The sequence below is a fragment of the Carassius gibelio genome, chromosome A3, assembly GCF_023724105.1.
Source record: "Carassius gibelio isolate Cgi1373 ecotype wild population from Czech Republic chromosome A3, carGib1.2-hapl.c, whole genome shotgun sequence".
Classification (NCBI taxonomy): Eukaryota; Metazoa; Chordata; class Actinopteri; order Cypriniformes; family Cyprinidae; genus Carassius; species Carassius gibelio.
The window spans coordinates 14,523,220-14,536,730 of record NC_068373.1 but is presented as its reverse complement, the minus strand read 5'-3'; the positions used below and the strand labels follow the sequence as shown (position 1 = coordinate 14,536,730).

Here is a 13,511-nt window from a genome sequence, read left to right as displayed (position 1 = left end):
TTTACGAGTTATTTGCCTTTTAGTAGAATTGCTAGTTATGCTTTCGTTTCTCTAGTATTTCTCAGAAAGACTCATATTTACAGTATGAGGACCACTAGCGGAGAAAAACGTGCTTGCACTTCCATACACAAGAGGACTCTAAACAAACAGCCATTGGGTCAATTAACAGAGCTTTTCCCTGGAATAATCCTCTTCATCAAACTGACATGTTATGCACATCTTTATTCAATGACATTTTGTTACAGTGCTATCATCATTATTTGTCTGAGTTCATGCCTTCTCTAGATCTCTCTGCAGATATTTATAGTATGTGATGACAGGCCTATTTTTATTATTTTTATTATTATTCATCATGCACAGAAATGCATGACTCCAATTCCACCCTTTCCGAGGACTGTTGAAAATACAGCCACCAGGAATCAATTGCATATTTGTGCATATCCTTTTAATCCACAAGGCCATACGCAGCAGATTTATAATATCTGACTGAATCCCGAGTCTTTATACAGCAAATTCTCATCACATGGGGAAATGTGTCAGGTGCATGCATCATTACAATCCGCTTACTTAATTACGTGCATGAAGATGATTCTTACCTTGTTTCGTTGACGATGAAAGGCAATGTATGCTATTCAAACATTTTATCTGATTTATCTTTGCTGCATATTCCAGTGCTTTACGGGAAAACGAAAGTGAAAGCTAATGACATTAAATGTCCTGTAGATGGTGCTGTTTCTCCTAAACTGCAACTGCTCGAGTCACCTGGTGCTGTTCATTGAGAACAGGGAACAGTGCACTTCTTAAAATGGTGAATATTTATTAATTTAATGAATTAATTAAACACGTAGAAACTAGACTAAATGTTAAGATGACCTGAGCCTCACTTTCACATCTTTACCACATCTTTAGCTTGAATTGTATCAGTCATCCCGTCTCGGAAAGTACATAATCATACAATCAATTCTGTCGTAATTCAGACATCAGATAAAGAAAATAGTCTAGGGTCACTTTCATTTTGAGCTTTTCTTAAGTCACATGATCCAGACGCCACACAACTGACTTTCCAAACCACATAAACAGAGCCTCATCTGGTTTCCTTGAATAGTAGCCAATGTTTAGAAACACTTCTTCCCTTGTGTTTTTGAATGAAACCATTTGTTGTCAGGGCCCCATTTCAGTGTTAAGCTCTGCAGCAACATATTTTTGCAGTAGGCTATTATATTTGATGTTTTGTCCCCTTTTACACCCGATTTAAATTGAGTGACTTACAAATTAAGAACATGTATAACTGTGTTAAACAAAAATCTCAGCCACTTCTAAATCGTCAATGCTAGTTTATGATCTAATTCATCAAAACTAATAAAACTGTATAAATAGTAATCATAATCACAATCGTTCCATGTATGTGAAGTTGTGGAGTATTCATGAAAACTAGCAAAGAAATAAAATCCCTCGCAAGTATTCCAGTCATGTCACTGGCGCCAGCTACACAACAGACCTTTACCTGAAACCAGCATGTTTTCTGTCAGTGCTGTTCATTAAAGAGGCGTGTATGTAGGCCACAGGTGTACTGTTACATAAGCAGGAGTCGTCGGATCACTCTTAACTGTAATAATAATGTATTTTTATTGAAGACTGTGAAAGCGCATTAATCAAATTTTAAACACAATTTCTATTAGGTTCCTGAATGGCACAATTGTACTAGTAATTCAATTAGTGTTTAATGACGTGATTATATAGGTTTCGACTTAAAGCTTTTGTGTGTCTGTATTGAATTTCCTTTTATTTCAGTTCAGTAAACTCTTCCTGTCCTTCCTGTTATTCCCATTTAAATTTCATTTCAACATCCTGAATACTGAAGTTGAATACAAACCCAATTCCAAAAAAGTTGGGACACTGTACAAATTGTGAATAAAAACAGAATGCAATGATGGGGAAGTTTCAAATTTAAATATTTTATTCAGAATACAACATAGATGACATATCAAATGTTTAAACTGAGAAAATGTATAATTTTAAGGGAAAAATAAGTTGATTTTAAATTTCATGGCATTAACACATCTCAAAAAAGTTGGGACAAGGCCATGTTTAGCACTGTCTGGAATCCCCTCTTCTTTTTATAACAGTCTGCAAACGTCCGGGGACTGAGGAGACAAGTTGCTCAAGTTTAGGAATAGGAATGTTGTCCCATTGTTGTCTAATACAGGCTTCTATAGTTGCTCAACTGTCTTAGGTCTTCTTTGCCGCATCGTCCTCTTTATAATGCGCCAATGTGCCTTGGCCCAGAGAAAACACCTGCGCTTCTGGATCATGTTTAGATATGGCTCCTTTTTTGACCTATAGAGCCGGCAACAGCGAATGACACGGTGGATTGTGTTCACCGACAATGTTTTCTGGAAGTATTCCTGAGCCCATGTTGTGATTTCCATTACAGTAGCATTCCTGTATGTGATGCAGTGCCGTCTAAGAGCCTGAAGATCATGGGCATCCAGTATGGTTTTCCGGCCTTGACCCTTACACACAGAGATTGTTCCAGATTTTCTGAATCTTTGGATGATAATATGCACTGTAGATGATGATAACTTTAAACTCTTTGCAATTTTTCTCTGAGAAACTCCTTTCTGATATTGCTCCACTATTTTTCTTTGCAGCATTGGGGGAATTGGTGATCCTCTGCCCATCTTGACTTCTGAGAGACACTGAGAGGCTCTTTTTATCCCCAATCATGTTGCCTGTTGACCTAATAAGTTGCAAATTGTTCCTCCAGCTGTTCCTTATATGTACATTTAACTTTTCTGGCCTCTTATTGCTACCTGTCCCAATTTTTTTGGAATGTGTAGCTCTCATGAAATCCAAAATGAGGCAATATTTGGCATGACATTTCAAAATGTCTCACTTTCAACATTTGATGTGTTATCTATATTCTATTGTGAATAAAATATAAGTTTATGAGATTTGTAAATTATTCCATTCCTTTTTTACTCACAATTTGTACAGTGTCCCAACTTTTTTGGAATCGGGTTTGCAAATGCATGTCTAGAACAACATCACGGTTAATACATATCGACAGAATTGTCTTTTTTTTCTAATGTGAATTGTATTGAAGTTAGTTTAAATGAAAATGTCTTAACGGTTGATCTATATTACAGCTATAGGAAATAAAGGAACCGTCTTCCTGTAACTCCTTTTCTCCTCCACGGAAGTTTGTGCCTCTGGAGCCAATTAGTTGTTGAATGATGTGTTTATATATGTGTCGTCTTAAAGCTTTTGTGTGTCTGTATTGAATTTCCTTTTATTGAAGTTCAGTAAACTCTTGCTGTCATTCCCGTTTAAATTTAATTTCAACTTCCTGAATATATATATATTTTTTAACTTCCTGAATATTGAAGTTGAATATTTCGGGCATATTTTCATCATTGTTAGATATCACTGCAACTCCAGCGCCATCTTGTGGAAACTGTCTATCAGTTACACGTCATTTCAAATAAACGAGAAAAGACAAAAATGTTGCTAATAGTATCTAGTGACCAGTATAGACACATGGATTCGAGCTGTTTGTGTGTTTGTTTCAGACATGCTTTTCTCATTTATCAAGGAAAATTATTAGTGCAGATTGTATTATATGAAGTTAAATACTTTTATATATGAGGAAAATGCACACCTATGTGAAATAAATGAAAATAGAAAAAAAAAGACAGTTTACATTTGCACAGTGACTAATTAAATGCACTTTTAATAAAAGGATAATTCATCCACAGTTCTTGTTCATATCTGCTTCAGTTCCTTCAGCTCTTGAAATTCAAGTCTTATGTGTGAAGCTGTTATCAGAGAAGAAGGGATAGTTATTTAGAGGACCCTTTTGTCTTGAATGTTATGATATCTAATGTTTCATTTAGGCGAAGTCATCTTCAGACACATTCACCGGTCAGCAGTTCAAGTGACTCTTCTGGCTTCAGGCAATTTTATTTAGCACATTTCATACACAAAGAAAGGCCTAATTCAAACTGCTTTAGCATACATAATTTAAGAAATCATAAATTGATTGAAAGCAAGAATAGCTACAGAAGATGATACAGTGCAGTCAGGACTCAGTAAATGCACAGCTACACAGATGAGTTTTTAATCTGGATTTATATGTGAAACCCTTGGTATTTAACTGAACTGATAAAACAAAGACGACAGCATTAAAAAATATATTATTGTGTTTGAGTAACGTTATGTGAAAACACAAAGAAGAAAGATCAACGACAAAAAAAGGTCACAAACTGTAATAATAGTAATAATAATAATAATATATTGTGTTTACTCTTTGGGTTATACCTGCCATTATAAAATTATTCAAATACGCTAGGCTACTGAAAAATGATATGCTCGGAACTGAAAACATCCGTTGAGTTCACCCGACGGGATTTCAGTGACGGACTATCAACAACACGAACGTTATGATGGTCTTTTTACTTCTGTGGAAAACCAGTTTTCAGTTAGTTCAGTTGGTTAGAAAGAGTCAGGACTGCACTGTTATATCGAGTGCTATTTTCATATGATTTCATTTAAACATTTTACTGAGGGAGCATGCCAGCGTTGGTTAACGCACACAGAAGAGTTAACTCGGTCGTTGTCTGTTATCAGATAAGAGCCAAATCTCAGAAGTCCTTGTCCTTCAAGGTAACTCTTTTGAGCACTTCACTACTAATTACAACATACAGTAGCATGTCCCTAAATTTGGTCACGGTCAAATTGCTAATTAGATCGATATGAGGTTTGCCCCGAGCGTGTGGTTTCCATAGAAACGACCCAAATTCGTGTTCAATTGATTTGAAGGGCACGAGTACAACAGAACTCGTCTCGCGAGATCTGTGGATGCTCCTAAACAACTAACGTTACATGTTTGTGTTTGACTCGACTACTCTACATTTTGCATTGTAGGTTAATAAGATGCATATTAAAAATGTTCGTATTTCCTTGTTTTCAGCCTTTTGATCATGTTTTTTTGCCCATACAGGAGTTCATCTTTCTCTGTTGCCGTACTTTATAGAACACCGTCATGGTGCTGAAGATCTTCTTTCCCAAGTGCTGCAACACAGCCGACAGCGGCCTGCTGGTGGGGCGCTGGATCCCAGGTCACACTTCTGCTGTGGTGCTGGCCGTCGTTCACTACCCCTTCATACCGGGACAGGTGAAGAAGTACCTGAGTGAGCTGCAGAGCCAGACTCAGGTGGAGCTGACCATCCTGGGCTCCTGGAGTATGCCCAAAGAAGGCCAAGAAGGAATGGACAGCTTCCTAAAAGACCTGAGTACCATCTTTCCTCAGAAATGTTGGCTGCAGTTGAGCCGTGAGATTGGTAAAAGAGGCTTTACTTGTCAGGTGGCCCAAAACAATGGGAGACTTCACCAGGACCGGGAGCAGAAGAACGGCGATGATAAGATCATCTTCATTCATTACGACCAGAGGAAGGTTATGCTGTCCCAGCTTCACCCGGTACAGGATGTCAGCCAGAAGTCTGATGTTGAGCCCTCAGAGCTGCGCTTGGTCTTCCAGACCGTTGCTCAAAGTCAGCCCCTCTTTTTCCTCGACAAATATGACGAGGGGCCGCTCAAGCTCACCCACTGGCAGTCTGAAGGCAGGGAGGCTAGTATTATTGCAGAGCTTCTGAAACAAGCGTCAGTCCCGCTCTGCATCTTCCTGACATGGCTGCTGTCTCTGTGGCACTGGTTGTGCAGCTTCAGGTGAGTTCATGTGCCTCAGCTTGGACCTGTTCAGTGTACTGAAGAGTGATGATCAAATTCATATTCAAATCTTTTACAGGATTTTACATTTGAGTCCAGTGCTGTTCATCTCAAGCAAGCTGTCCACCTGTGTTCAGTCGGGATACAGAGCAGGTCATTTCAAGACTGTTTTCTCTCCCAAAAAAGCTGCTACACACATGGAATTCATGAGGTCAGTGACATACACGAGCATCACTGATAACAAAAAGAAAATAAGTTTAAAATACATGTGACGGCTTCATAGAAATGTACTATTTGTATATGTGTTGGTTTCATCTGTTTTGTTTTTTTGAAAAATGTTATTCTGAATTTGAGAAAATATTTAATTTAATGACCCTTTTGGTGTTACAAGTAAAAACATCTTTTCCTTACCCTTCATATACTTTGGAGTGTACACAGTACACATCATCATCCCCAAAAGGTTTTACATATATTTTGGATGGCAATAAGTAAAAAAAATAAAAAAAGTAATGAGTTATTAATTAATAAATATAATTATGTTTTTGAGGAGTCACTAACCATGCTGTGTCATGAAAAAAAAATAAGTTTTAATTTAGGTGTTTTGTTTAATGTGCATTCAAATTAAATTTAAATGTGTTTCCTTATCGTAGGAGTTTACTTTTACATTTTTGTTTATGCTCCAAAAAAATACCAAAATTACTTTACTTTTAATTCAGCAATTAAAAACATGCTATATATATATATATATATGTTAGTGCTGTCAAAATTAGCGCGTTAACGCATTCGATTAATTTGAAATATTTAACGCGTTAAAAAAAAATAACGCAATTAACGCGGTTGCAGTTTTTTTTTTTATTTCCAGTTGTGGCCTATGTGTGTTCAACGTGCCGGATTACTCTCCAGTCTGCCACAAGAAACAGCAACATTAAAATCATGAACTCAAATGTCATTGTTTAAAAAAAAAAAAAAAAAAAACAATGACTGTAACAGTGCGTAAATCAGACCTTTCTGTAACGCTAACGTTAATAAGCTTAAATGAAAATAACGAAATAATTGTGTAGCGGAGTATTTTTTGTACACAGTGCCGCGAACTGTCAATCACTCCTGTACGCGTGCATCACTGTCCTCCTCTCAGCTGCAGCAACTTGCGCTCTCTCTCTTCATCAAGCTTTAAAACAAAAAGGGGACAAAAAGATCATATTGTCTTTGTGCATAGGCTATAGATTAATTAGATAAATGAATATCTAAATTTGTGCCTTGCCGTCTACGGTATTTTTTTAGAACTTAGAAAAAAGATGCTGCAGCCAATGAACAGCCAGCGGGGGCTGCAAGACGACTCAACCTCCGCAGACAGTTTTTAATGTTTATCAGACAATAAATACTCAAGATTTTGCTTTAGTATAACTCACAACGAGTTTCACACACCTTCTCCGGCCACGTTGAGTTGTTGACACTTAACAGTGGGAAAAGCGACACATGCACTATTCACTTGTATAACTTAAGGGTGAATGGGTAATGTAGTTTCTGCTCTGGGTGGGATGAATTAGGAAGCTTGCATTATGAAGGGCGCTCTGAAAATCGGCAGTGCAGGTAAAAGATTAAAACCTCTATTAAAACAGATGTCCAAATGAGCGTACCGGTACGCTACAAGCACGTTCTGGGCACACGGAGAGGTGGCGGTACGCTCAAGAGCTATATTTGGAAGTGGCGGTACTGAAAGCACTTAAAGCACTGGCAATGACTATACTTTGGAATTTTTTTGCAGTCCACTTAGAATTCAACATGGAAATCATTTTTGTTTTTTATTGGCATTGATTGTTTTGAAATTCAAATGGTACTTACATGCCTGTGTTTTTATTTCTGTAATAAATATGGCTTTCAAGCCAACAGTTAATTTGGAGGATATTGATGGTTTATTGCAGGTATGTTGTTTACATGAGAAAATCTGTGTTACAAGTTAAACAAAAATTCCAATAAACAATCATATTTTGAATTGAAATAGTTTCTTTGTCTTGAGTTTACATTAATTATTTACATTTTACATTTACATATCCAAAAAGTTTCAGTCTTTTAATTGTGATTAATCGCGATTAATTTTAAAAAATTGTGCGATTAATTAGTTAATTTTTTTTTATCGATTGACAGCACTAATATATATATATATATATATATATATATATATATATATATATATATATATATATATATATATATAATAAAGAGCATTGTGTTTTTGATCCATGTATCATGTTGCTCCTTTGTTATTTAATAAATCTCATTCTCACACCCTTCTTTTGTCACCCTCTGCAGAAAAGCAAACATTTTTGTGTCTTTTCTTGTGGACATAGCCCTTGGTTTGCTGCTTATCTCATGGCTTTACAGGGAGAATCGGATCAGCAAATTAGCAGATACTTTGGTACCTGTGGCTGATGTAAGTATGATCCCTATTATATCACATTTGTGAAAAAGTTTGGGATTTATAAGATTATATATATATATATATATATATATATATATATTTATGTAACGATAAAATCTCCATACTCATCGGGAAGAGGGAGGCGGGAACCGGCGCACAATCAAAACACTTTAATAATTCAAAAATAAATACAAAACGGCGCACCAGCCCCTCGCGGACGACTGGTGCGCGCAAATAAAAACCAAAACATAAAATATGTCCCAGGCCTGGTCCTCTCTCGTCCTTCACTATAGTCACTCCAGTTTTATATCCTTCCATCTCCTATGTGGGACTCGATACTGGCGGTGGGGCGCAGGTGCAGCTCATCTCCAATCACTACACCTGGCCTCACTCCTCGTTCCCACGCCTCTCGGCCCCGCCCCACTCGCCACAATATACATATATATATATATATATATATATATATATATATATATATATATATATATAATTTATTTTATTTTTTTGTATGCTCAACGAGGCTGCTTTATTTGATAAAAAAGTACAGTGAAATATTATTACAATTTAAAATAACTGTTTTCTATATTAATATAGTTTAATATCATTCTAAGCTGCTGATTTTGTGCTCAAGAAAATGTATTATTAATTATTATTATCAGTTTTAAAAACAGTTATTTGACGAAAAGAAAGTTCAAACCAGTGCATTTATTTAAAACTTGAATTTCTTTCAAAAATGAAATCTTACCAACCCCAAACATTTAACGGGTAGTGTGTGTGTGTGTGTGTGTGTGTGTATATATTTATATATATATATATATATATAATTAAATGTGTAGACAGATGTAGTTTTACTGAAAGTCTTGTGTTCTCTGGCAGCGTGTGGCTAAAGAGCTGCAGGAGCTGTTAGAATGGCTGATGGGAGCTCCTGCTGGACTCAAGATGAACCGAGCTCTCGACCAGGTGCTGGGGAGATTCTTTCTCTACCACATTCATCTGTGGATCAGTAAGTAGATCTTAAGTTCAAGCACTCTGATGGTGGTTCATGCTTATTAATGAATCGCATGTATGTCTTGTGATTGTGTCCGCAGGTTACATCCATCTGATGTCTCCTTTCATTGAGAGGATCCTGTGGTATGTTGGACTTTCAGCCTGCCTGGGATTGACCTTTGCTCTTTCTGTATTGTCGGACATTGTGGCCCTCCTCACTTTCCACATCTACTGTTTTTACGTGTATGGAGCAAGGTGAGGTTCGGTTTTGTTGTTACGTACTCTCATGTTTCAGCGCTTCCAGTAGAGGGTAGTGTCAACTTTTATATTTGCACTTCTTAAAGGGATAGTTCACCCAGAAAAGAAGGTTCTGTACTCATTCAGTTTTCTCTATGTCAGTGGTTCTCAATCCTGGCCAACACTGCAGGTTTTGGTGTCTCTCTTATCTGACACACACATTTGAGGTCTTGGAGTCTTCACTGATGAGCTGATGAATTGAATCAGTGGATCGGAATCATGAACCACCAAGGTCACCATTCCCTTTCATTGTGTGAAATAAAAGTGAATTTTATGTTCCATTCAAAAAATTAAAAAAAAGAAACCGGTTTGGAAAGACATGAGAGAACATAAACCCTGACAGAATTTTAGGTGTACTATCTCTTTAAGATTCTATCTCAGATCTGTCCGGGCAGTTACTTGCCATCTATATTTACAGTCTTGCGTCTTTTATTTTCGTATTACCCTTGACTCAACATTGCAGGGCTTCACTTCTGAGATTTGCAGCCCAGTTTCTTTGTTTGTGAAGTGTACTTTCTTATCTCTGTTGTCAGACTCTACTGTCTGAAGATCTATGGGCTCTCCTCGCTGTGGCGGCTCTTCAGGGGGAAGAAATGGAATGTGTTGAGGCAGAGGGTTGACTCGTGCTCATACGACCTGGACCAGGTACATCTCTTGCACAACCTCTAGCTAGTCAGCACATCCCTACAGAACACCGCTGACACCGTTCTGTTTCTCTTGCAGTTGTTCATTGGCACTCTGCTCTTTACGATTCTGCTGTTCCTGCTTCCCACCACTGCCCTGTATTACCTGGTCTTTACCCTGGTGAGGCACTCACCCTTATTCCAACAGCCCCACTGGACCCGTTTAATGCAGTTATTTTCACACTTTGTACAGCTCATATTTTTCAAATGTTGCATCAGTCCAGAAGTCAGCTGCACTGATTTGTCACTATATTACGATTGTTTTTATTTATTTATTTTTGGGGGGTGCAGTCAGAGTGTGGTTATTATGAATTTTATAAGTCATTAAATGGTAATTACATTTTAGCTCTTTAGCAATGGCCTATATACTACTGTTCAAAAGTTTGGTGTCTGTATGTTTTTTTTAAATGATTTCGAAAGTCTTTTATACTTACCAATGCTGCATTTATTGGATATAAAATGCAGTAAAAACAGGAATATTACCAAATTTATGAATTTAGCAGACGCTTTTATCCAAAGCAAAGAAAAAAAAATTGTTACTATTAAAAATACAATATTTTAAAGTTTACTATTACAATATACTTTAAAATGCAATTTATTCCTGTGATGGCGAAGCTGAATTTTCATCATCATTACTCCAGTCTTCAGTGTCACACGATCCTTCTGAAATCATACTAATATGCTGATTTGCTGCTCATGAAACATTTCTTATCAATGTTGAAACGAGCTGTGGTGCTTAACACTATTCTGGAAACCATAATGAAGTTTTTTTTTTATACTATGGAAAACCATAAATCTGGAATTGATATATTAATAACAAGTAATTGGCTTCTCTGTGTCTAGCTGCGGCTGGTGGTGGTGCTGTTTCAGGGAGTGATTCACCTTAGTGTCGACTTCATCAACTCTTTCCCCCTGTTTGCCATCGGCATACGTATCTGCAGACCATACAGACTGGCAGGTGAGCCTTTCTTTAACACATTGAAGACATCAATAAAAACGGTCTTAACATTTTGTAACTTTCTTTTCTTACGTAACACTTGATAGAGATGAACCTATGAATGTACCTCTAGGCCATGTACTGTAGTCATAACCTCTGTGAAAACATTAATTAAATGACTGTTTGGTTTATTAAACACTTTATCAATCTCTTTGTATTCCAGAGGGTGTTAAATTCAAGGTGCTTTGTGAGGAGCCAGGAACTCCTCTTCACCTGATGATGGAGGTTTGTTGATCGTTGCTAAAACAGCTTGTCATCCTGTAGTTTATTTATGCTTGGGTTTGACCTGTTGATTCTGTGGGATGGATATGAGGGTTTATTTAATAGCTTTGTTTGGCTCACTGTGTGCAGTGCAAACACTGGACATCCTTTCCTTGTCTCTAAATATTGATAATGAATCATCTATCAGATGAGCAAGCATGAAAGAAAAATGTCTTTTCTTTTCTCCACCTTCAGATCAACCCGTTAAAGGGCAGCTCTGTGCTGCAATGTTACCGGACGCCCACTTATAGCTGTTACCCTAAGGATTCCTGGGCCGCATTGTGCAAGAAGCTGTTTGTAGGAGAACTCATTTACCCCTGGAAGCAGAAGACTGACAAGACGGACTAATTTTGCGACCTGGTAGATCAACAGCAGCCAAACACGTGAACACTGGGAGAAGGTTCTCTATTGGTCAGGCTCCACTGAATTTCATGATCGTCTTAATTAGGTTTTTAACAGAAGTAGATATTTCTACATTGTAGATTTGAACCACGATCTTTCCTTTTACAAACATAAATCAGAATCTTTGATTAAAACTGTGATTTTTATTTTATTTTTTTTATTTTAAAACATCTATAACTTTTTATAACACTGAAAATGTACCTTTTAAAAATCTATTAATTGTATTGTATTCTATAGTCTAGCTGACTAATGTGTACTGGCTCTGAATGTTACATTTAGAGACGTGTAAATTATTTAACCGTGAACCACTTGTATGTCAGTGTTGCCAAATTGTTGTTTTGTACCAATTATTATTATTAACATAAATGATTTAATAAAATCAAGAGTTTTATAAATGCAGATGATCAATATATTCATTTGTGCTGGTGATTTTCAAAGTTTATTTAATACCATTTTATACATTACAGTATAAAAAAAAGTGCATCTTAATCACACTCGTATGATTTATGTTTCTAGACTATAAACAGTTGCTGTTTCAAGTTTATGCTAGTCTAACTAGTCTTGGATCTTTTGTTTGGGAGAACAGCCTGTGAAGAATGTGCTCGGACTGGACCGAGAGCACAACACAGCTATGACAGCAGTGTCTTCTGATTATGCAATTACACAAGAAAAACATCTGAGCTGGGCATTCACGATTTTCATTCACCTTCATGGTTTTGTTAAGAGACATTTTCCAAAAACATAAAAAAAAGTTTTAACTTACTGAACCGATGTAAATTAATATTAGTAGGTCTGTGTTTTACAGTGGATAGTCATTGTTTATAGTAATTTATTAGAAGCTGCCTATATATTACCATGGAAAATTCTATATAGGAGAACAAGCACTATTATGCATATCTTAGGGGTGAGCGTTTATGTTTTTCAATGGCTGGTATAGAACATGATGCAGGGTCCAGATGTCCCTTTGTCTCCCTCGAGACCCTCATGTAGCTGTAATCTGGATGAGTAGACACAAAGACTTCATACAGCAATTTGCATTTTAATCCATTCGGGGGGAGGGGGGTTATATTCTTTTGATCAGTGAAAGTGCAGAGACCTCTGGCTCATCCCCAGCACATTAACCCTCCTGCATCTGCCACAGGACCCCAGTTAACCTGTATTATTACTGCTGGAAACATTAGGTCAAAACAATACATTTAGATTTTTTAAAGCTAGATTTAAAGAGATAGTTTACCCAAAAAGCATTATTTACTCACCTTATATATGTATGAAGGATATTAGAAATTAAGATTCAGTGCATGACATTTTTCCCATACAGTGAAACCTAGCGTCTCCTTTTGTGTAACACAGAAGAAAGAAAGTCAAAATATTTAACAACAGACTGACAAAAATAAATAGAATTAGTAGTACCAACTGTCCCTCAGCTTAAACAGACACGTAATTATAAATAAAAGATGTTTGGCCATATACATCACCTGTCTTTATATACACACTGAGACCAAATGAATCTAGACAGCCGCTAGCATGTGGCAACATTACTTGGCACATTTTAAATATAAATAAGTATAAGTATAAATGTTAATGTATTAAACATTTATACAAAATGCACACAAAGATTCCCCCCCCCCCCCCCCCCGTAATGCTAATGAATGTCTTGCTTAATATATTTGAAACATTTTGTCTTAATTATATTTTTAAATAATATCCATCCATCCTCCTTAGTAGGGTTATTGGTATT

General features: G+C 36.7%; 1 protein-coding gene across 2 annotated transcripts; it reads left to right on the top strand.

The window, feature by feature from the left end:
* The first annotated feature begins 4,418 nt into the window (after window positions 1-4,418).
* On the top strand, window positions 4,419-12,172 carry pigq (phosphatidylinositol glycan anchor biosynthesis, class Q). 2 transcript variants are annotated; one of them, XM_052545077.1, is made up of 11 exons: window positions 4,419-4,665; window positions 5,003-5,727; window positions 5,807-5,938; window positions 8,038-8,158; window positions 9,023-9,149; window positions 9,235-9,388; window positions 9,964-10,075; window positions 10,154-10,234; window positions 10,957-11,071; window positions 11,274-11,335; window positions 11,567-12,172. In XM_052545077.1, the coding sequence occupies exons 2-11, from the start codon at window positions 5,045-5,047 to the stop codon at window positions 11,717-11,719; spliced, it is 1,740 nt and encodes a 579-aa protein (XP_052401037.1). In that variant the 5' UTR covers window positions 4,419-4,665; window positions 5,003-5,044; the 3' UTR covers window positions 11,720-12,172. The 2 variants fall into 2 exon arrangements, with proteins under 2 accessions (XP_052401037.1, XP_052401042.1); XM_052545082.1 differs by lacking the exon at window positions 4,419-4,665 and adding an exon at window positions 4,787-4,922.
* Window positions 12,173-13,511: the final 1,339 nt, after the last annotated feature.